This window comes from Cydia strobilella, chromosome 27 (assembly GCF_947568885.1).
Source record: "Cydia strobilella chromosome 27, ilCydStro3.1, whole genome shotgun sequence".
Classification (NCBI taxonomy): Eukaryota; Metazoa; Arthropoda; class Insecta; order Lepidoptera; family Tortricidae; genus Cydia; species Cydia strobilella.
Genome location: NC_086067.1, coordinates 3032578 through 3056510, shown reverse-complemented (window position 1 = coordinate 3056510; position 23933 = coordinate 3032578). Strand labels below are relative to the sequence as shown.

At 40.8% G+C, this 23933-nt stretch overlaps 1 protein-coding gene across 1 annotated transcript in view; it reads right to left on the bottom strand.

Annotated features, from left to right (window-relative positions):
* Positions 1–4468: 4468 nt before the first annotated feature.
* LOC134753544 (anoctamin-4) overlaps positions 4469–23933 on the bottom strand; it is a 58191-nt gene continuing 38726 nt past the window's right edge. The window contains exons 5-25 of the mRNA XM_063689454.1: positions 23073–23231; positions 22157–22264; positions 21937–22071; positions 20726–20902; positions 19906–20057; positions 19089–19191; positions 18278–18385; positions 17641–17846; positions 16902–17068; positions 16624–16700; positions 16169–16309; positions 14674–14838; positions 13716–13859; positions 13184–13353; positions 12142–12281; positions 11217–11376; positions 8507–8552; positions 7243–7348; positions 6384–6562; positions 5564–5750; positions 4469–4617 (exon numbers count right to left, since the gene is read on the bottom strand). Of these exons, the coding sequence (XP_063545524.1) occupies positions 4526–4617; positions 5564–5750; positions 6384–6562; positions 7243–7348; positions 8507–8552; positions 11217–11376; positions 12142–12281; positions 13184–13353; positions 13716–13859; positions 14674–14838; positions 16169–16309; positions 16624–16700; positions 16902–17068; positions 17641–17846; positions 18278–18385; positions 19089–19191; positions 19906–20057; positions 20726–20902; positions 21937–22071; positions 22157–22264; positions 23073–23231 (2922 nt within the window). The 3' untranslated portion in view covers positions 4469–4525. The remainder of the gene's footprint in view (positions 4618–5563; positions 5751–6383; positions 6563–7242; positions 7349–8506; positions 8553–11216; positions 11377–12141; positions 12282–13183; positions 13354–13715; positions 13860–14673; positions 14839–16168; positions 16310–16623; positions 16701–16901; positions 17069–17640; positions 17847–18277; positions 18386–19088; positions 19192–19905; positions 20058–20725; positions 20903–21936; positions 22072–22156; positions 22265–23072; positions 23232–23933) is intronic.

Sequence of the window (23933 nt, the reverse complement as noted above, 5' to 3'; positions counted from 1 at the left end):
GAGGGGCAGCAAATATTCCGACCAAATTACGTAGGTTGTTTCTGGTATATTGTCTGTAATGATAAAACGTGTTTTTAATTTTGTCGCATTGCGTATGTTCTGTCCCTCACGGTCGCACGGGTGCACATCTATATAAAATACTAGGTGTATGAGTTAGGTACTTCAGTGTATGGTGGCGCCGCCTATTTACTGTTTTTTGATGGACACTTTTCATATATAGATTGACATCCTTTCTATACCATCCATAGCACCCTATGTCGAACTTGCTCTCAAAATTTCACGCGTAGCGTGACTATAAACTAATCAAGGCGTGGGCGAAGTCACATCCGCCAGGCCCTTTGCTTTTAATGTATGTATTCCGAGTGTAAAAAAGTTGCTGCCCGTGTGGTTCCCTCAAGAGCGAGGCCGTAGGGCATCGCATTTTGCCCAAGTTGAGACGCAAAAAAGTTTTTGAAGTGATAACGTCTTATAATTGTGCCATTCTCAACCAAAAGGGTACTTATTGTCGGTTGTCAATAAGGCGCTATTTCCATATAGCTTCAATTTTAAATCAACCTTATCGACTAGCGACAATGTGGTACCTTTTAGTTGAAAATGTCACAATTGATGAACACCGGCAGCATGGACAGATCTCCATGGTAACGTTACGTATACAAAATAATAATAATTAAATTCATAAATAAAAGTATGCAATTTTTCATCAATGTTTTCTTATGACATTATCACGCAAAATTATCGTCTGTAAACTGACTTTACAGACAACATTTTTTTCAACAGTTTGTCTCTATTAATTAGATAGGGTTTTAGAAATCCTATTGTTTTCTACATGGTACTTATTAAAGTCGTCGTCAATAGAACTTGCAAATAATGTAAATAAATATAACGGATTTTGTTAGCGTTTGACACATAACCTAACAGTTTTACGAAGGTTATTTAAAAAAAAATTCTTTTATTTGCATAAAATATGGTACAACAAGGTGATATTGGAAAGGTTTTACCGTACAGTGACATATTTTGCTGGTTAAGCATGCGAATGTTATATTTTCCCTGAAATATTAATAATTAAATTAAATATAACTAAATATGTATATAAATAAAATATTTAAGTATATAGACTGTTGATAAGGTCATGGTTGTCCTTTTAAAGAGCGAGATTACGAAGTAATGAAGGTAAAATGGTTTGTTTACATTTATATTATTTGCAAGTTCTATTGACGACGACTTTAGTTTGAGGTTATGTCGAATTCGAATGACTGCTATTAATAAAATTCTAATATCACATTAAATAGGACTGACAACACTTTCAACACAACTATTACTAGACAGAATTAAAATTGAACTTAAAACAAAAACGGCCGTTTTACCTTTGGACGCATACATTGACGAATCCAGCAACGTAAAAACTATTATAATGTATTCAAAAGGTACTTAAATACAAAATACAGTACGTAGCGGCCCCCTTTTTTCAAATATCTATCTTTAAATTTAAATAATCACAACAAGGGCCTGACACTCTTTGATAGAGAAAGATAGTCTTATTGCGATTCCTATAAGAGGAATGAGAAAATAGTGCCATGCTTTGTCCTTCTCACCGACCGGGTGGCATCATAGGTAGGAGGCGATGGCGAAATACCGAAATTTATAAGAGTGAAAGAGAAAAAATCCTATGCTGCCCAAATTTTATATGAATATTCTTTCTCTTACCCCCGGTCGCTCGGCGGCGCGTCTATAACTACTTGTATATACTATGTCTATGAATCACAATTATTTAGCAGTGGCGCTAGTGAGCACGTTGATGGGCTCTTAAGTCGTGAACCTTGTCGCAATGCACGAAGGTTGATATTTGATTGTAGCCGCGCACGTCAACGTCTTTTGCGGTGTTAAGAACCTTATCTTTACTATTACGGCACGAGTATAGATTCGAATCCAGTCGTGGTCATAAACATCTACACACATTTTGACTTCAATACAATAACCAAGTGAAAAGGTGTTTATATATTTATGACTATGTGTACGAAAGATGAAAATAATAAATAATTATGTCATTAGAGTTGTTGTGGCCAAAAAATATGTTGAAAAAAAAAAATTAGTTTTTTTTTACATAATTGGGTCATAATTCTTTTCGTTGTCTTGTTTCTGACCACTCTGTCACGCTTCTTTATTGTCTTTGATAAAAAAAGTTGAGTGCAATTGCATGTCTTTCTAGCTGTAGATATAATTCTCTTGAGAATTAAAAACATAATTTCACCCCATTCAAAAAGCTCCACTACTTCACATTTTTTGGTGACAAAAAATAAGACAACGAAAAGAATTTTGTTTCAATTACTTTACTTTGCAAAAATGTCATTAATAATTAAAACTGTTTATTTATTTATTTGTGGAGGGAGGTACGAGGAGAGGAAACCCGAGGAAAAGGTGGATGGACTGTGTGAAAGATGATATGAAACTAACGCAAGTGAATGATGAGATGACGGGTGACAGAGAGGTATGAAAGAAAAAGACATGCTGCGCCGACCCCAAGTGAATGGGACAAGGGCAAGCAAATGATGATTTATTTATTTATTTATTCATACCACAAGAACTATATTTGTTTAACTGGAACAAAACGTGATCTTTAAATCTGCTCCTTTGGCTTTGATAAACAAACGCAAACATTTCACAAGACTTATATTGACCGGGATATAGACCGTGATTACCTTTTGTATTGTTTTCGAGCGCCCTATATTTCGACGCAGTTACATGCACTCACCGTGAATCATTCAAAACTATTAACGCAAACATTTTTTAAAAATTACGGTAAAAAATCTTTGTCAACGTATTTTTTTAGCCTATCCATTACAACTAATACGCACAGATATCTACCAGATATATAAAGGAGATTCCTTAATTTCTCTCAAACATATATTAATAAGATTATCCTGATACCCTAAATACATTCTTGTTACGTAAGTTACGTTTATATTCTTAAGACTAGACTTTAAAACGTTTAACTCGTTGGACCCATTATTTTAACAAGTTTAAAAAAGAATGTTTATTAAAAACTATGTCACTCTTACAATTATGACAAATCTTACATGTCTCACATGTAAAACATTAATTATTTTATTTAGGCTAATAGAACGTGCCACAAAAATAGATATACATATAGGTACCTACAGATTACATAGTCATAAATATTTTTAAATAAAATGCATTGGGGTAACTTAGTAAGCTTGGTAATTTTGGAAAAAGCAATAAGCTATATAACCAGCAGTACTTGATAATTACTTTAGCATCACTAATATTACTCCAACGGTTACCAAGGCATCTCACAATTGCTTAAAATTAATTTCATTGTATTTGCTTACTGTTGCTACAGTAGTGTTTCTATTTTAATAGATATTCGCCATTTTCTAAATTATCCCGCTTTCGAAGTTACCCCAACGCACCTGTTTTTAGAGATCTACAATTTCTTAAATAACTTACATAAATAGTTAACAGACACATGTGCTTCGTATATTTTCGTAGTAAATTAGTTACATTTGACATATTTGAATTATATATGATTCATAAGAGTGATGTTGAGATCATACCTATAATATATGATTATTTTAAAATAATACAGTAGCTTTTTTTTTAAACGAAAAACATTAGTTATATCAATTAAAACACTTCCGTACTAAACACTTCGATAAAAATAATACTAGCAATGAGGATATCATAAAAAATTAACATAAGTAGGTAATAAGTTTTATTTAAACGTGTTAAAGAAATTCACTTTGACTTTGTGCGTCATCAATTTAAAAGTTTTCATTAACATTACCCGACTATCCAAAAATACAAAACATTGGTCCACACATTACACTTATACGAGTATACTTATTACCACGACATTACATTCATTTAACAGATAATTATAAACATAAGGCCAATATGGAGAAAATGATCTATAAGGTAATACCGTCTACAAGCGCTTTCTTTTAAACGTCTTCCTTGCTTCTAACTCCCGCATTTATACACATAGGTACTCCACCTCCACTTGCAGATGTTCGGTATAGCAAAAGGAGCGAAGCACCGACTGTATGCATGTTAACTGAAAGAGATCCCTCTTAGGGATAAGTTCGCCTTTGTACTACTTTTATCTGATGTAACCATGATTAAATAATTTCACGGTTTAGACTCACTTGTTTTAGTCACTCGCGCGACATGTTTAGGAGAGCCTAGGTCTCCTTTCTTAAGCACTAATAGTGCGAGCAGCGTTCACGACGACCGTGTATATTAAACCGTGTGTAATTATTTAATGTTAGTATGTCTCACAACAGTTTAAATTCGGTAACCATGATTCCTTTCTTTTTCGTACAATTTGGTACAATAAAGTGTTTACTTACTTACATCTGACGGTCCCAACAACATTTTGTATGTCGTTCTTATCCCACATTGACCTTACCTTACGTACGTTTATATATGATGTTATGTACGTTTATATGTTCTAATCCGTCTTTTCTGACCTAAAAAGTTGAAGGTCGAACAGTCTATTGGTGTGACGTCAGTGTGGTGACGAGGGGCGCTGTGCGATGGCCACGTGGGCGTCCAGACTGTCTGATGCGCGTGAAGCACGCCTCATCCATGGTGCGCGTTCTGTGGACATGAAATAACCATAGAATAGCGTAAGCGGAATCACGCGATCGGTTACCGGGTCGGTCGAAGGCATACTGGTTGCAAGGCGACAGACACTTTTTAATAGCTATTAACTACCTTAGTAACTTTTTAGTACCTGCCTAAGTGTTCTGTGGTCCCGCCCTTGCTCTTCTGAGTTATCAACTGTTTGTAGTCAGTAGATATGCGGCAGTAGATAGGATTCCCTGATTCTGACCCATGCCATGTTTAACGCTCCATCCTGCTTGTCTGTCATCTTAAGTAGAGAACCCGTGATACTTGACTTTTTTGGTTAGTAGGGCCATTATTAGTACGTAGAGCTACTGGGCCTGTATTCGTGTTCATATTTGGCCTCGTTGGCCAGTAGGGCTTCTAGTAAGTAGACTAATAGTAAGTAACTGTTACTTGCAGTTGCTCCACTGGCGCTCTTTTGAGTTATCAACTGTACTCAGTTATAGTGTGCATCTTCTCAAATGATTTTTACGCTAAAGACGGTAATCTGTTAAACAAAAGCCATTGTCTCTTTTGTGCGAGCGATCGGCCTTTGTGTGCCATTGTGTGTTGGCGCGTGCCACGACGCGTGCGGCGCTCACACACAATGGCCGACCGCTCGCACAAAAGAGACAATGCCTTTTGTTTAACAGATTACCGTCTTTAGCGTAAAAAACATTTGAGAAGATGCACACTATAGAAATGTGGCAGTAGATAGGATTTCCCGATTCCGCCCCAATGCCCGCCCATGCTACCTCTGCGTCCTGCCTCCCTAACTTTCCTGCGTTATTAACTGTCTGCCTCCCTAACTTTTCTGCGTTATTAACTGTCTGTATTCAGTAGAGATGTTCGCCTACGCCGCGTTCGTATTTGACTTCTTTGGCCAGTACGGGTAGCAAGTAAAGAGCTATTAAGTAAGTAATTAAGTAAGTGTTACCAGTAGCTGCCCCGCTGTCGCTCTTCTGCGTAATCAACTGCCTGTATTCAGTAGAGAGCCGTCGTCTCCCGTGTTCATACTTCGCCTCCTTGGCTAGGAGGGCTTCGCGCTGCATCTGGGTTCGGAGCTCTGTGGGCACGTCGGGTATGAAGAGCTGCATGAGGCCGGTGAGGCCGAAGACTACGTGCTGTTAAAAAAATTCATCATCATTAACATGTATTTAAGAGAACCTTTTCTATCATAGCCTAGGCAAGCAAACTTAGGCTTCTTTGCTGTAGGGTTTTGACGACCGGTCTGGCCCAGTGGGTAATGACCCTGCCTGTGAAGAGTGTGAAGCCGATGGTCCTGAATTCGAATCCCGTTAAGAGCATTTATTTGTGTGATGAGCACAGATATTTGTTCCTGAGTCATGGGTGTTTTCTATGTATTTAAGTATTTATACAATATTATTTATATCGTTGTCTGAGTACCCATAACACAAGCTTCCTTGGGCTTGTAACGTGAGATTTAGTTTATCTGTGTAAGAATGTCCTATAATATTTTTTTTATTTTTTTAAAACGCACAGTAGCGATCTAAAATAATTCCTACTCTAAATGGGTATACTGTGAAATTCTTCTTTCGCAAAAAGTCTCCTAAATGTAAGCTTTCAAAATTAAACCAGTATCTAATTAGATCTCGTGAATTATATTTAATAAATATTATTTATTTTTAATATACCCGTGATTTGAACGTTTTGCGAAAGAGGCCTTCAGGGAATGGGATTTTTAAAAACCCTTTTGCAATAAGCTCTGGGAGACTCGTCTACCTCGTGAAACTTACTTCAAACACCACAACGAACGCCAGCCGAGCGGCAAACACATGCCAATAGTGTGGAGAGAGTCCATAAGGATCATCGTAATGGTCTGGAGGGTTCCGGTAGCCTCTATATGCGCAAGTAGGCGGGTCTACCTCGTTCTCGTCCGCCCCCCACTCTTCTCGGTAGTCTGATGTGTTGAAAACTGGAAAATTATGTAAACACTTGTAGAGATACACAGCTTTGGGAACAAATCAAATTATTTTGTTAAATATTTTTTTAAGTTGTCACTACTACTACTGTATATAAAAAAAACATCAAAATTTTTTTTTTAATATTTAATAAAATAATTTGATTTGTTCCCAAAATTGTGTATAGATGGCAGCACCAATCTCCCTCACTATATCGTAATTCCGTAAGGAATTCGTATAGGAGGTGCAAGCGCGTACTGCTTGCCCTTAGAGTTGGTCAAAGACGCCTAGTCTTACTAAGATGGCATATAGTCGAGATATTGGGACCGGTTCCGCCGTGGCGGGGTGACCTAGGGGTTCATGGCGTTAGCCGCGATAGCTAAAGACGCCGGTTCGAATCCGGCCTTCACCAGATTCAAGTTCGTGTTCTTCTATCACTCTCACTAAGCGTGAGCGTGATGGCAGTGCAGTGCGTGCCCGGGAGGGAGCGCGGATATCATGTCTTTATTAAATTTTTATTTTTTTGTTTTCTATAAAAAGGGACCTTATTGTCGATGGCGCTTACGCCATTATTAACGATGCTCCGATATAAATACAATGCCGCGCGACGCTGTGCGGCGTAAGCGCCATCGACAATAAGGTCCCTTTTCATAGAAAATGCCTCATTTTATGTTCTAACAGTTAACCAACTCACGCGACAAGGAGTGATAGATGTACCCGGCGAGGGTGTTGTCCGGCGAATACACGTATTTGTATACCATGCGGGGGATAAAGTCACTCGTGTACGCTATCACAAACGCCTGAAACAAATATGGTAATATGTATGCTATCATAAGACCTGTCGTCATGTATGGATCAGTGTTGGGCCCTAAAGGTGCCGGATGAAAAGACATTGCATGTAGCGGAGATGTGTGTGGTGTGACAAGAATGGATAGGATAAGGAATGAGTATACAGGATGTCCTTAGCCATTGGACAAACCCTGAAATCCCACGTAGGGTTACTTCTCAGGAATGCTCTAACTTTAAATTTTTATCATAATCATAATCTTTATTGTCTGTGAGAAATGGGTACATTGCACAGTAATTACTATTGTTGTTTTTAATTAGAACAAAAGATATAAAAATAAATTTTCATACAAAAGTTATTTCCAATGGCAGTGCTTTTGACAATTTGTTCGAAAATGTGCAGCAATGCCGGCAATGATGACTTTTGTCAAAAGTCAGAATATTATTAGTGTCATAAATAAAGAAGATAATCAAAAAGGTAGAAGAAGGTTTCATACTATTTATTACCTCAGGAGCTACTAGCACATACAGGCTGCTCCAAAGTAAAAAATCGTAATTTGTTAATTTCTTCGTAACCGTACACCGGTTGTTATGATACTTTGTATACATGGTTCTAAATACCCTAATGCATATGTACATTTCGGCTGTGTTCAATGGCTAAGGGCACCCTGTATAAGAGGAAGCCTGAAAGTTGCACCCACAACAGAAAAAGTAAGGGCAAATCGCCTAGCGTGGTACGGGTATGTGATGCGGAGGAATGAGTCATGTGACGAAAAAGGTATTAAGAATGAATGTGGAGGGAGGTACGAGGAGAGGAAAACCGAAGAAAAGGTGGATGAACTGTGTGAGATGATGTGAAACGAACGCAAGTGAATGATGAGATGACGGGTGACAGAGAGGTATGGAAGAAAAAGACATGCTGCGCCGACCCCAAGTGAATGGGACAAGGGCAAGCGAATGATGATATATGGTATGATAAAATGTATCGAAACATTCAAAAGATGAAGAGAAGTGCTAAGATCGGCTAAGTTGTGGATTGTTATTTACCGCAAACAATTTAAACTTAGGAACAACACCAATGAAAGGAAAATCTTTCTATTATTTTAATAAAATATACGAAATATTTTGGCGATCCAAAATTTTTGGGCCTTATTACTAAGAATGTTACTTACATTAGAAACAACTGCTGCGTAAGTTATCCCTTGTAAAATGCCATACCTGAAAAAAGAAACCACTGCATTACGTTTTAGAAATTATAAATGGTGACCCAATGAGGCCAATAGGTTAAAATGACTTTCTTTGGAAGATGCCTACTTAAGTCTAGCACGACGTCTTCTGATAGACATGAAGATGATGATGATGACATACACATAGTAGAATTACGCGACGTGACGCGGTTGAATTTCGTTAGCGTTCAGTCATATTTCAGCAATAATGTATCTGGTTCAGTAACTTTGGTAAGATCAATAATGATATGGAAATGACGATGATGACGATTTGACGATAGGTAGAAGTAGTAATATAGTGTCTATAGTGGCTACAAAAGGACGCCACTCAGCATATGATCTAGTATAAATAAATACCACAGCGCTGGTTTTCTGTGACAATATCTTCCACCCTCTCTGCCAGAGGCCGGCGCGCCTTGTGCATTTGTTTGTGCTTACGAATAAAATAATTCTATTCTATTCTGTGTGACCATCATATAGGCATCCAGTTTTATTACAGCAAAATAGTTTCATAATACTTAACTAATTTGGAATGCGATTGGCCCTATTAGTCACACCTGATGGAAAGTGAAGACAGGGCCTAAGATAGAGCTCACCGGTTCAGTAACAGCCTATTTACTCTTGCTTTAGAGACCGGGGTCATATTGATCAGGGAATACAGATGACGGGGGCGCATTCCATTATTTAGCCGTCCGTACCAAAAAGGAGGAGGCAAAACGTTTCGTGCGAACAAATGGAACGTGGACCACGAACGGGTGCATTCGCTCCCCGCGCCTGGATGTCCGATGATGGAAAGGGGAAGGTGGGATCAGATCGTGCAGTTCCTGTGCGCAGTCCCCGGAATGTATAGCAGTGAGCAACTAGCAACGACCTAAGTCTTCAGACACAGGGGCGTATTTACCCTAGGGCCAAGGGGGCCATGGCCCGGGGCGGCAGGCTGCGGGGGGCGGCACAGGCCGCCGCGGCCTTTCAGTTGCTTTCAGTTTTGGGTGCCTCAGTGGCGCCCCAATTTTTTTTTGTGGTGTTACTGATACTAGACATAATTTAATTTAAAGTAAGTAACTACTTATTCGTTGTCTACTTCCAGTAGACATTACAATTTTTACAGTGCGTTTGCGCCCCTTTGCCTTCTACCTTCTTTACCCACGTCGGATTGTCGTCGAGTTCTCATGGTGTCGCCCTGTGACGTCGCTCTTCACATCGCCTTAAGGCCGCGGGCTCCAGATGCTTTTTAGTGCTGCATGCTTGACGGCATAAATGCCGTGAACGACGTCTAGGCGCCCGCCATTGCGTCAGCAGCCGCTATTTCGTGTACGACGTCCGTACCTCTGTGGCGCACAGCGTCCAGACCAAGTCCAGACGCTGTTGCCGACGTCAACCGAAAACCGTTCACTATATATATTAATAAGCTTAAAAAGCTTAAGTTATCACAGTGAACTCACAATGGTCTTAATAGACGCTTTTGGCGCTTATATAAGGGTTACCCACGTATGTCGACGCGGAATCGGCTAAATCCGATAGGAAATAGCTCTTTACGTCTGCGCAATGAGAGCGAAAAAGTCGTCATTTGGCTCGGCTCGCATCGGCCAGCGCCTGCTTTTTCGCTCCTATTGCGCGGACATAAGGCTTTTTCCTATCGGCTTTTGCTCAATGCGCGTCGATATATCTGGGGAGACCCAAAGTCCTTTAAGCCAATTTACGCATATTTTTTTTCCTAAAACTGGATCGACAAAAAAATCTATTTTATCATAGAATCTGGTCACAAAATTTCACGAGAATCTGTTAAGATTTCGACCTGTAGAGGAAAACACCTGGACATATAGTCATAATAAGAATGGCGGACTAACAGGTCAGGATGCGAGCCCTGAAAAGCTTAAAAGTTGCGCCTTCCAGAAGAACCAAAGCATTCCAGCATTTCCAGCAAGTGGCGCCTCCGCTTTAATTTGAGCGAACGCCAAAGGTCGAGTAGCAGGAGAGCCGAGATCACATTGGTTCCAAGCTCCAAGCCAATTCCAAACTCTCCCCTCCTCCAGCTCGGTCTTCGGCCTTGCGTAGCTCGGCCTTTGGTGTCTCGTGTCGTGTCACTTTAACTTGGTCGTTGTTCCAATTCCAACATTGATTTTTTCCCACATCGACCTTTGGCTTTGCACGGAAGAGCGCCGCAATTAGACGATCCGGGACTTTAGCACTATGCAAGTATGCAGAGCTCGTCTACTAGGACATAGGTTTTTGTCCAGCTCAGCTCCACTGAAGCTTGCCCTTTAAGTCTCTTGGGCCCGCAGAAAACTTTAATCATATTCGTAGCCTTCAGCCTCCCTTAGACATGACCAGTGCTTTAAGCTCTGTTCTTCTGCAGTTCGGCCTTCAGCCTCACAGGGCAGCACACCGCAATCGGACGCTCCAGGCCTCCACCCTTATGCAGAGCTCGGCCGTCGGCCTCGCTCACAATTGGCTATAGGTTCGATTCCAAGCTCTGCAGAAAGGCACTAAGAGAAAAGAAAATTATGCTTTTGTGTTTACTTCATGGGTGCTTCATGGGTCATGGGGGGCGGCAGGGACCCAATGGCCCGGGGCGCCAAATTTTTAAATACGCCTCTGTTCAGACAGAGCAACATGTTTGATGAAGTGATGACGATATAGTAGTTACTGTAGTTACCAAGCTCCAATATCTTCAACTCTCTCCGCAAGAGGCCGGCGCGCCTGTGTGACCATCTTGTAGGCGTCCAGTCTTATTTCGGCAATGTTGTTGAGCAACGCGCACAGTGGTGCCAGCGGGAATGCAGCCACGAATAATGTTACGAAACCGTATTGAAGAACTGTGGAAGAGAAAGTGAAAGTGAGTTTTAAAAATATAATGTATGTATGTATATATGAGAATAAATATCTAATCTAATCTAATCTAATCTAATCTGTGTTTTACTTATAACTAAGGTTAGTAGGTATAAGGTAAGGCGTAACGTATAAGGTCTAGTTTGAGCAGACGCTTCTGAAGGAAACTACTGTTTGTACAGGTTTGCAAACTTTACAGCCTTCTTTTGGACGGTAACTGGCAACAGTTACATATTTTGAATTTAGAATGAGATCTCACTGTCAGACGGAACGGGTGTGCAATAGGGTATTTGACTGTATTTAAAATAAATTATTTTACACCATGCATAAAATAAAGCGCCAGAAGATTAATAGAGAAACTTAGACAGCAGTTATTTTAGGACACAATTTCTATTTTAAAATCCGTATAAAACTATAAAGAGTGGGTAATTTGATTGTGACGTTACATGCTAGTGTTTCATATAAATTCCGTAGTAGCAAAATCGTTTTCACAGTTCGAAAAAAGAAACTGATTTGACTAATAAATAGTAGCCAAATACCCCATTATGCACTACATCTGTACCATATAAATCTGTACCTTTAGATAAAAAAAAGGATCGCAAAGCATTATTCGTGACAAACTGCAGGAGTTTGACTTCAGCAGAATTGTAAAGGATGAACATGCGCTATGGCGATTACGTTCAATTCAAAAGTCTCTAAAAAGAGAGACAGCATGATTTCAAGACATTTGTCATAAAATATTTTAAACTTACTCATTTCCAAATATTCGTCAAAAAGTGCCAGCCGTCCAGGGTCTTGAAGATGGTAGTCTTGTTCCCAGGCCATGTGGGGCTTCGTCGGGTCTCGGGTGATAGCTCGGTGTGTACGCTGACGCCACCAGTTGTGGATTTTTCTGAAATTAAAATTGGTACAAATAAATATCTGGTACATGGTTTTTTTGTATAAAATGAAAAACCGGCCAAGGTGCGGGTCGGACTCGCGCACGAAGGGTTCCGTACCATTACGCAAAAAACGGCAAAAAAATCACGTTTGTTGTATGGGAGCCCCACTTAAATATTTATTGTATTCTGTTTTTAGTATTTGTTGTTATAGCGGCAACAGAAATACATCATCTGTGAAAATTTCAACTCTCTAGCTATCACGGTTCATGAGATACAGCCTGGTGACAGACGCATAGATAGACAGACAGACCCTAATAAAACATAACTCCCAAAAGCGGTGGGTTCGAACACCGGGCACCCCGGCTCGTAAAGGTTGGTATAGTAAAAATCAGTGCAATTCTTGTGCTTAGATTGAGTAATTGCTATTGAGTAGATCCTGGGCCTCTTTAGGATGTCACCGGTTACCGGGTAGGCGGCAGGGTCGTATGCTCGCCTCAAGCCCTCGATCGGGTACCGGACCTGCATTGCACGGCCCCATACACCTCGCCGGGGGATTAATCATTTCTGATCCCCCCTCCATTGTGAGGGTGCCGTAGCGATAAGCCGGGGCTGCCGAAGGGCGCTGTGGAGAAATATCATCCATCCCAGTGCGCGCTCACGAACTGCAAAGATGGTGAAACGCCGGAGTGGGTTTAGTGGGTAGGGCCAAAATCTTCCCCCCTCCCTCTCGCCAGGAGAGGAGAAAGGAGCGGCAGGTCCCACACATCGTGCGTAAATGCATTCCCACTCCGCCAAAAAAAGGGGAAAACGATAGGATACAATAATATTGTATATACGTACACCAGACCCATATGAGTAGACGTGCATCTGGACTTGCTATGAGAGACCTTTGCTAAAAACGAAAAGGGCTTACGGGTTGCCGATCTCCACGAAGTTGTTGACGCACTGCTTGCCGATCATAATGATAGCGAGTTGTATGCACAACTCGGACAGGCAGCCCGCGGGGTCGCAGATGTCGCCTTTAAGCTTGTAGAACTCGGATTTGCGGGCTTGGTCGTCGCCGGGGTAGTCGTAGAAACGGCCCTGGGAACAATGACCTTTTATTAATAATAGACGCGTGACGTTCATAGTTGACAAAACTAAAATGCAGGCAATATTTAGCAGAGGATTGTGACAATCTTGACACATTGGCGTCAGCCGTACGACTTACTCAATATAGGTTCCTTTACTTACATCCATGCCTGGGAAGAACATAGTCATTTTTACGTTCATAGTGCAAGTCAAGTGCCTCATAAGTAGCAATGCGCAACTTGCAAAACATTCTTAAAAATGCAGGAACATGCTCGGAAGTTTCTAGAAACTCCCACGACAATTTAAAGCAACTTTCCAATCAGAAAGATTTTTGAGGGAATTGCGCTGTCGCTTCTATATAACCACCAACTTACCTTAAAGAAGGCAATGTAGATGAGAGAAGAATAAAAGTTCATGAATTCAAAGAAGAATATCTTGAACGTGTAAGAATCTTCGTATTCAGTCTGAGTTCGTGGGTTCTCCATGTTGGTGAGGATAACCGCTATTTTGGCGTATATCTAGAACCAAAATAACAAAGTCAAAAATTCTCTCTTCGTTTTAAAATTATGGTGAACCGTGAACGAGTATACACGTTTCAATACCACAAGACGGGCTTGGTATTGGAATATTTTTTTTACCCCTCGTTTTATTTTCTGTTGCCATCCCACATACATACTCGTACTAATTAATACTAAAAGACATTTTCTCAGGACTAATCATCATTAACACATAACCTATTCTTTCTTTGGCTGAGATCCGATAGATGATGTTGAAATCCCTGCGAAATTTCCTAATGAAGAATTGGAAGATAATAACGAAGCAGAATTGAGAGACAGTAAAGATAGAAGTAGGAAAAATGGATAGATAAGCTGTCTTATAAGACCTTGCTCGTGAAAGAGGGGAAGAGCAAGAGCGAAAAGGGAAAAATGGAGAAAGAGACGTACCCTAGTGAGTATCATGATGATGATCAAGTTAATGATGGCAGCGGTCATGGCGGTGAAGATCTTGGCGTGTTTCTTGAGGAAGAACACGGAGCCTCCGTAGATGACGAACACCATCGAGAATGTTCCACTTTACATTTTGTGGACCAAAACTTTATGATGATGATTAATATAACGCTAACTTTTACTACTTTTGATGCAATATATAATGATGATGAAGAGCCTTGAAACTGATTTATGAAGAATAGGGACAAGACTAAGAGGGTTTAGAGAGGTAATAAAGAAAAGAGTGAGAAATATGGAGAGGTAAGCTGTCTTACAAGAAACTTGATAGAGGGAAGGAAGACATGAGATACTTAAAGCGAATGGAGAAAGAGAGAGAAAGACGTACCCTAGTGAGTATCATAATGATGATCAAGTTAATGATAGCAGCGGTCATTGCGGTGAAGATCTTGGCGTGTTTTTTGATGAAGAACCCGGAGCCTCCGTAGATGACGGACACCATCGAGATTCGGTAGATGATTGTGCCGAGGACGGCGCCCAGGACTATTGTTATCTGTGGAAGAAACATTAAACATGTTTAAACACTTTTAGAAATGCTTCGTAAGCCCAAACATCTTGTTAAGCAGCTACATGTTACCTCGCATAATTTTTTCCAGGCTAATGATAAAACAGACTCGCCATTTTAACGTCCTGCATGACTAGATCATATCCCTTAGAGATTTGGAATGCTCATTTCCCTGCGACAGTTATATTTACTATTAGACAATGAGACTTTATCATATCATTAAACGTGTTTAGTGAAATGATTAAAAAGAGTTGACTTTTCGAGCTCGTTTCGTCAACTCACTGACGTGGTTCAGGGAATTTTATCAATTCGCTAAATACGGTGAAGTGACAAAGCGAGTTGACTTTTTTCGACGATTTCGTCATTTCACTAACCAACTCAGATATTTGATTAAATTACTGAATTTTTCTAGGCACATGATATAATGGAATCGCCATTTTAACATCCTGCACGACTTGATCAAATCCCTTAGAGATTTGGTCAAATCTATGTTTTGATCATTTCCCTGTGACATATACATATAATACCAATAAGATGTTGTTCACAAAGAAATTGAGAATAAAAAAAACTTGACAATAACTTTTTCTAAATTACATTTAAAGATAACAAATGAGGTTAATGACATGACGCAAATAGCATCTCTAAGGTTATCCTTCCGTCAATATTTGCGAACATGTATTTAGGCCCTCCATCATCAGCACTTCAAAGTCACTTACTCAGAACCCAAATGTATTTAAGTACAATTTTGGACCCTAAACTTTTATTAACTAGGAACATAATTGTATGTCAAATATGTTGAGTTTAGACACTCTGGGCATTAAGACTTTCATGAGTTGATGGATTGTTCCAAACAAACTTTGGCGTACAGCCAGGGAATTCAATTTTTTATTTTGCGATTAGATCTAGTGCTTCAAGAAATACTATCATAACTTTTAGTTCACAATGCGCTGATTTGTGTTTTTCACTGCAAAATCTTGGAATAGGTTGTGATATGAATAATCCAGGGATTTATAAAGAATGGTAGGTACATTATTACCAAGGCTGCTAGTTCCTATACCGGGCGAGGTATCCGGCTATCCCGGGGAGTTATTGCACTTCTCATGCACTACTGCTTGCAGTATCCTGCGCTGGGAGTTGGACTGTATCAAGCTGGTGGGGCAACTTCTGGCAGCTTGGTAAATACGGCTCGTTCTCTCTTCTGAGTTGGCTAATGGGCTTGCTTGTTTAGAATTTGTCGTTATAGCCAAGAAAGAGGTTGTTGTGAAGATCCTTTGGTCTTTATTCAGCAGAGGCTGATATGCTTAACGAACCTACTTACCATGAAAAGAACAGCCGAACTAGTAGCCACGTATCTCATGGTCTTCTGCCAGCCTGGTAGATAAGGCTCTTTCTCTCTTGTGACTGGATTTGTCCGGAATGTCTTTACTGACGCTTCGAATTCTGGTCTAGGATCTTCATCCTGAAATTGGGAGAAATGAGTACCTATTTTAAACGTGGACTAGTGCTAACAATTTTCATATTTTTTTAACAAATAAATAAGAGTTGATACGTTTTGCGAGCTGCGAGCTAAGCAGCGAGTAATCGTAATGCAATATCATATCTTGCTAAAGTTTTTAACATTCCAATTGGGGTCCTGTGAAAAATTGATTGTTTAATCCCTTAAACCAAAGTAGTTATTATTAGTGGTTAAAAATTATATTTCAAGGCCCTTAAAGAACAAGGCCATAAAAGATAGCGGTTACTGAAAATACTCGTAGTTAAATATATAGTTACCTGGTCGACACCACCTAAGTCCCATTCCCAACGCAGAACTGATTGTTTTCTCTTCCATAGCTCTAGGAATGTTGTTGCTGAAAAGAAAAACATAAACATCTTCCTAAGTTTAATTTTAGGCTTTTGCTATATCTTTCCTATGCTTTGCTATCATTACAGTCGCTTGCCAAGGTTTTGCAGACTTACCTAGTACATATAGAATAGACGTACTATATCTAGAATAAGATCTAGACTTTTCTTGTTAACCTATCAAAAATATAACTTCAAGTTAAACTTACCCCAAAAGGACATGAAAATCGCAAAGAACACCGTAGCTGGATTGTCGAACAGATATGACAGTTTGGCGAATAGACATGAATCAGATAGCCTCTGGTACTGGCATGCCTTGTCACACAGCGGGCATAGCGTCGTGTTGCCGGGACCGGACATGTCGCAGATTTCTTTACTGAGGATAAAGTTTTAGTTTAGAATTTACGATTACAAACAACGTCGAAAATTCCTAAGGTAGAGAGTAGTTTGAAAAAGAGGTCAAGAGCAGCTTTCAAGTATTATCTAATCTAAACTAAAAATGAGACGGTTCAAAAAATGACGAGGCGCTCCGAGAAAAGGGAGAGCAGGCAAAGTGCTGCGCCCCTGGATCTTAAAATGTCATCGTCTCAAAACCGAATCAGCAGAAGTACAGCCTAATCAAGTCTCCAAAAACTATCTGAGTGAGTTCTGGGCCCCTATTCGAGATGCACAACTGTCAGTTTCGGCATCCACATCAGTTCAACAGTGGAATGATTCGCATGATATCAAGTAGGATTATCCAGGATACCTTCCTTGGTAAGAATACTCGGGGATGTTATCTTCTGATCCCATGCTGGTTAAGCCGTATAAAAACCCCACCCCGCTGCTGGGGTATGTAGCATCTTCATGTAGAACTCTCGAGTCTACAGGAAACTCAACCTTGTCTCTTGGATTAACTAGTGTCATGGATTATCCAGCGTGGAACCCTACTTAATGGGTATACCATACCTAGGAATGTTGTCTTCTGATCCCATGCTTGCTAGTCCGTACAAAAAGCACAGGGTTCCAACAGCTGCTGGGGCGTATAACATCTTCGTGTAAAACCCGAGCCAGCAGAAGTAGAGGCCGATCTTGTCTCCGAAGTACCGTCGTACTAGCCACAGCGGCTGTTTCTTGTACCATTTGCTGGGGCGCGCCCATTCCAGGTATAAGAGCTGGGAAAAAGAAATACTGTGAACTAGTGTGGGGTAAGATGTGCTTTTTAACAAGCATTATGTTAACGTGGTCAATGGCCTTTTCTGCCCTTTATGATTACAATACAGTTTCATACGTTTAAAAAGTGCGTTTAAAGAAGGTGACAACTGGTCAGCGAATGATTGAAAATTGAGTACTTTATCGGCCCTTTCCTTACATGACGACCCTGACAGTTCTCTATTCTGCGTATATCCTATAGAGCAGGGGTTCCCAATCTTTTTCAGTCCGCGGCGCACTTCATGTTTAAAATTTCGGCGGCGGCGCCCTACCTAATCTAGCTAGGCTATTCGAAATAGATATGTAACATGGTGAGGAGGATTGCCTCAGGGCGCCCCAGGGCGCCGAGGAGCATAGTTTGGAACCCCTGCTATAGAGTCTTTGGTACACTTACTCGTCGGTCTGTATGGCTCCCGTCAGCCATGTCGATGTCGTACCGCCCCTCGTGAAGAGGAAAGCACGCCATGTACGTTCCATCATTGAGCAGTCGACGGATACCCATCTATAACAAAAATCCTAGAATGAACCCAATAAAAAACTAAAAAATATTAAATTTAAACTGTTGTGAGACATACTAACATTAAATCATTTTACGGTTTAGACTCACTTGTTTTAGTCAATCGCGCGACATGTTTCGGAGAGCCTAGGTCTCCTTTCTCAAGCACTAATAGTGCGAGCAGCGTTCACGACGACCGTGTATTGCGTACCCCACACGCACGCAATACACAGTCGTCGTGAACGCTGCTCGCACTATTAGTGCTTGAGAAAGGAGACCTAGTCTCTCCGAAACATGTCGCGCGAGTGACTAAAACAAGTGAGTCTAAACCGTAAAATGATTTAATAAAAAATATTACTAAGGTTTAATGAAGGGAATCGACAATATGGCTACCATTTTATTACTTTTGTGATAAATGACGATATATGATTATCTCTCATAGTTTGCTATTCGATAAGGTATCTGTCCAACAAGCTGAACTGACAATTCAAGATGGAATCGTTGGTTTAAGGAACCGTACGACAGGTTCTTGCAGATATACTTTAGATTTCTTTAGGCTAATAAAATCTTGATGTGATAGAATATATGCAATATGCAAGAATAGTCAGCGCTGTTAAATTTATTTTTCTTATATCCACACTTCTTATGCACGTGTGCTCCAGTGCATATCATTACACACCACACATTCCCACAATATTTTGATTGTTACCTTTGTGTCATTGTTGTCATATTTGGCTCTGAGAAGGATCTGCATGACCAGCAAACTGCGTTGTGCAGGAGAAAACTGCGTATGCCTGTCTTTAACCAGGAATCTGGAAATAAATCATATAGTTGACAAAGCTTCGAGCAAGTCTTTGCCCGAAAATGGCCTAGTAAGGTATAAAAAAATATCTCTGGGAGTTGGTTTGGGTCAGCACTCAGACGATGGCCTGGGAGAGGAGGGAAAATAGATCTATGAAATATATTAATAACGGGTCACTCATGTATTTTAAGTCGAAAAACGCTCGACATGTTTCACTCCTCAGTGTTGATGTCGCTCCTCGGTACGGAGTGAAACATGTCGAGCGTTTTTCGACTTAAAATACGTGAGTGACCCGTTATTAATATATTTAATATGTCTGTGTCTCACGGACGTTTTGTTATTAAACTAGATCTAAATGGATGTTGGGGAAAAATATGAGTTTTAGTAGTAGCAGCTGCCCCTTCTCCCTCTTCCCCTTTTTCGTCGACCCTGCAAACTCATTCCGTGGTTCGTTATGGCGTGGCAACGCTGTGAGTGTGATGGAGAACTTTGACTTGATCTTGGGTTTTAGGTTAGTTAATATTGTTCGTATTACATTTTCATTTTAACTTGTTTACCTACTACTACTTCTATTACTAGTCTACAGTCGCCATCAGATGTATCGGAGCGGCCAAGGTGTTCACAATATCTGAACACGCACTCTAACGCCTTGACAATAGAGGCGTGTTCAGATGTTTGTGAGCGCCTTAGCCGCTCCGATATATCTGATGGCGACTGTACTTACTGCTCTTCCCGTTTGACCCCCTTTTGTTCCGTAGCAGCGTAGAACGAAGGTTCACACTCGATTCTGGAATGTTCATATTCATAAATCTGTTTCCATCGCCGTCGCCATTTTGAATGCCATTTCTTGTCGCGTTCGGCTTGTTTTTCTTCGCTCTGTGGAATAATAACATGATGTCATTTATTCTTCGAAAACTGAAGAGAAAGTTGCATTTTATCCACAAGAGTAAAAAAGTAGTTTCATGCTAATTTTGAGTTATTTCCTCATATTGGCTGGTAGATTTACTTTTAAAAGTGACGATTTGGAATAATTACATAGGTATTTAACGTCAATTTGAGTTGTATTGTTTTAAAGTAAGTATTTTCTTCGTGTTGGTGTGGTGAAAAATGTTGTTTTAATCCTCGTGCCTTGAAACCTTCGCAACGCTCAAGTCTCCACTTTTCGAACTCGTTACGCTCGTGCTTCAATTTTGGAATCTTTGGCTTGCTCGGGTATCAATATTAAATTAAATTAAATTATCATTTAATTCAGGCATATTACACCTATATGTGTTAGTAACTTACATAGCTAATAAAAATGAAAATAAAAATAATGTTAGTACAATTACAATTACAAGACAATTAACATGCAAATTAATGACTAGGAGCTAACTGCTTTTTAGCAGGAATGACTGATGATGACTCAGGAATGGTGATACACCTTTTGGTAGGCAACTTTATTCCAATAACTTCAGCGAGTCTCATCTCAGTCTTCCAGGTTATGTGGATCTTGATGAACCACGTTTTAATGATGGTACTAAGATTTATACATAAGAGAACCTTACCCATGCTCTCACAGAAATGGTGATAAACCGTTTTGTAGGTAGCTTCATGCCAATAACTTCGGCGAGTCTCATCTCAGTCTTCCAGGGTATGTGGATCTTGATGAACCACGTTTTGCCGTCGAACGACAGGCATTTGTTTTCCAATTCTAGCTCCAGCCCTTCTTTTACGAGGTTTTCCTGTAAAAGTACGTTTAATAAGAAATCCGTTTAAAATTATTAGTCGAATTTTTTTTCGATTTGAAACTCATAAACTAATGTTAAATGTCCAGTTTCTCTTTGTTAATGTCAAAAAAAATAAATAAAGAGTAGGTATAGACTTGATTTCTATGATATTTGTCTGTCAATGTGAAAACAAATGAATTAAGGTGTTTTAGATTGTATGAGACGCCATTGTGATGTAGTCTTACTTAAAGAATAATATGTCTTTTATTATTTGTTTTATACTGTGTTAGTATTCTTAGAACTGCACTAGTTCATGGCCCCGACGGAAGATCAGCGCTAGCCCAGCCAGGCTAGCACCATGCTGAGTCGGGACCATTTCGTGGCTTATATTATTTATGTTGTGTTTCCTATGTACGTGTTTTCCTCTTTTTTGCCACGAATAAACGCTATCTATCTATCTATCTATAATATTTTGGTGTTAAAACTAGCTTTTTTTTTCCTGCCTGGAGCCCTAATCCTAACACTCTTTTTTAACATATATCGATGTCAATGGTAGAGCCATCATTGATGTTTCTTTTACGGGAGAGTTAGTCGTAGATCAAAATTATACAAAGATATAGGATATGGTATAAGACTTAAGAATTTCAATAAATTAGTCCATTCTTGTCATAGTAAGTCCATTATTGAGTGAGCCACGCTCTGGGCGTTTTTCGGTAGATAATTATGTATTTGAAAAACCCTCCGACAGTCCCTCTTCCTGCCCTCAGCCTCTATCATAACGCCAAAGTCCTTCTCTTCATATGTCAGCACCATGTCGATCCGTTGGCGACCGTCTCGGAACATGAGGGACTCGGGATCCAAGCCCTGGTTGGAATAAATGATGATGTACTTGAAAAACCCTCCGACAGTCCCTGTTCCTGCCCTCAGCCTCTATCATAACGCCAAAGTCCTTCTCTTCATATGTCAGCACCATGTCGATCCGTCGGCGACCGTCTCGGAACATGAGGGACTCGGGATCCAAGCCCTGGTTGGAATAAATGATGATGTACCTGAAAAACCCTCCTACAGTCCCTCTTTCTGGCCTCAGCCTCCGTCATGACTCCAAAGTCTTCCTCTTCAAACGCCAGAACCATGTCGATCCGTCGGCGACCGTCTCGGAACATGAGGGACTCGGGGTCCAAGCCCTGGTGGGAATAAATATAACATTTACTGAAATCACTTTTTTAATAATAATGATTGCATTTGGTAAAAATTATTTTCTAAACTCACCTCAGGACTGGTCTCGCCAATAATCTCGTCCTTCTCATTGGGATAGAACGGCAGTGATGACTTTCTTTTGTCTTTTGAGTAGTCCGTGTTCTTGCTTTCTGGTTTGGACTGTGGACAAAGGTCAAAAATAACTAATCGACTCCACAGGGAGTGCATTTTGGGTTAAGTTGTTAATGCAAATGACATTTAATTTTTCTGGGGGACCATTCGACATTCCAAAGTGACATCGTCATATACTATCCCTCTCGACACGAGATCCCTGTTTGACGAGTGTGAACAAATGTGGAAAGTTAACAGTACTATCGAATTTGATAGATTTGAACATTGAGTCTCTAGTATTATATTCTTTGGTCTCTACTGAGTTCATTACGTTATAAGCTAGTACCTGTCACTATAAATGCAAATTCCTTTGAAAATACGTCGTTAATGGTACTCCCACACTTTGTCACGTCAAAGTCGGTGCAAATTAAGTTAGGTTGTTTAGGGTTCCGTACCCAAAGGGTAAAAACGGGACCCTATTACTAAGACTCCGTCTGCCTGTCTATATGTCTGTCCGTCTGTTTGTCACCAGGCTGTATCTCATGAACAGCTACACAGTTGTAGTTGTCTCATAGCTAGACAGTTGAAATTTTCACAGATGATGTATTTCTGTTGCCGCTATAACAACAAATACTAAAAAGTACGGAACCCTCGGTGCGCGAGTCCGACTCGCACTTGGCCGGTTTTTTATAATAAGCGGATCGGCGATTGGCCCTAGTCATCCTGATGGAAAGTGAAGACAGGGCCTAAGATGAATCTGACGTTAGACGCGTGTGAGAGGAGGTGAACCTTAGATGGACTCTAAATGATTTGTGGCTTTTCAACCCCCCCCCCCCCTTTTTTAAAAACCCCTATTGTAACTGTAACTGTACTGTACCTGTACAGGTAATGGCGTCCCGGGCAGTGCAGTAGGCGTCTCTTTGGGACTGAAGGCGCTGGCCGCCGTGGTCATATTGCGAACGAGACGCCAGCCTAACCGCGGCCGTTCCTCTGGGCTCTCGGATGATACGGATATTATGTCTTCACGTAAGGGGATCTGGTAAAGAAAAAAAATTTGTAAGTATAGGGGACGTGCATTGGCGAGAAAAATAAATGTCAAGCTTGACACGAGACAAGAACCCACAAGAAGAAGAAGACGCCACAGGATGGCAGGACCTACAACGCGGAAAATAGCTTTTTTGCGTGAACTGTAGGGGGCAGCAGGTTTTTTTTTGTTAGGAGGGAAAAATGCATTCCGCATACCACCCGGGTGCGGGGGGTGTCCCGAGTGGTTATGTGGGACTCCCGTCTAGGCTAATGAGGCCCACGGTGTACCCACTAAAAAACCCCCCTTATGCCGCCTCGCCGCCCTATTGGTGGGGTTACGGGAACGCTTACGTACTCATCCGCGACCCCACCGGCGGCAGCCGCCCACGAGCGGCTCCTTCGCGAATGCCCGAAGGCCCTTCCCGTTAGGCGCGCCAGATGGTACGACAAGCCTTCCTCCTCGGCTTCTGTATTGTAGCGGACCCCCCCCGAGCCCGCCACAAGTAGGCCACGGGCGCCAGAAATTTCCCCGGCGCCCGGCGACAGATCAGGTCTATGGTTCTGCCGCAAAACCACAACTCGGCTGCAGAGGACAGGGAGAACGGCAGATCGTAACACCGACACTCCTCTTCCTCTGCAGCCCCACCAACGCCGCTACAGCGAAACGGCCCCGCCAAGTTCGCAGGGGATAGGGAGAGTGTCGCATCGAAAT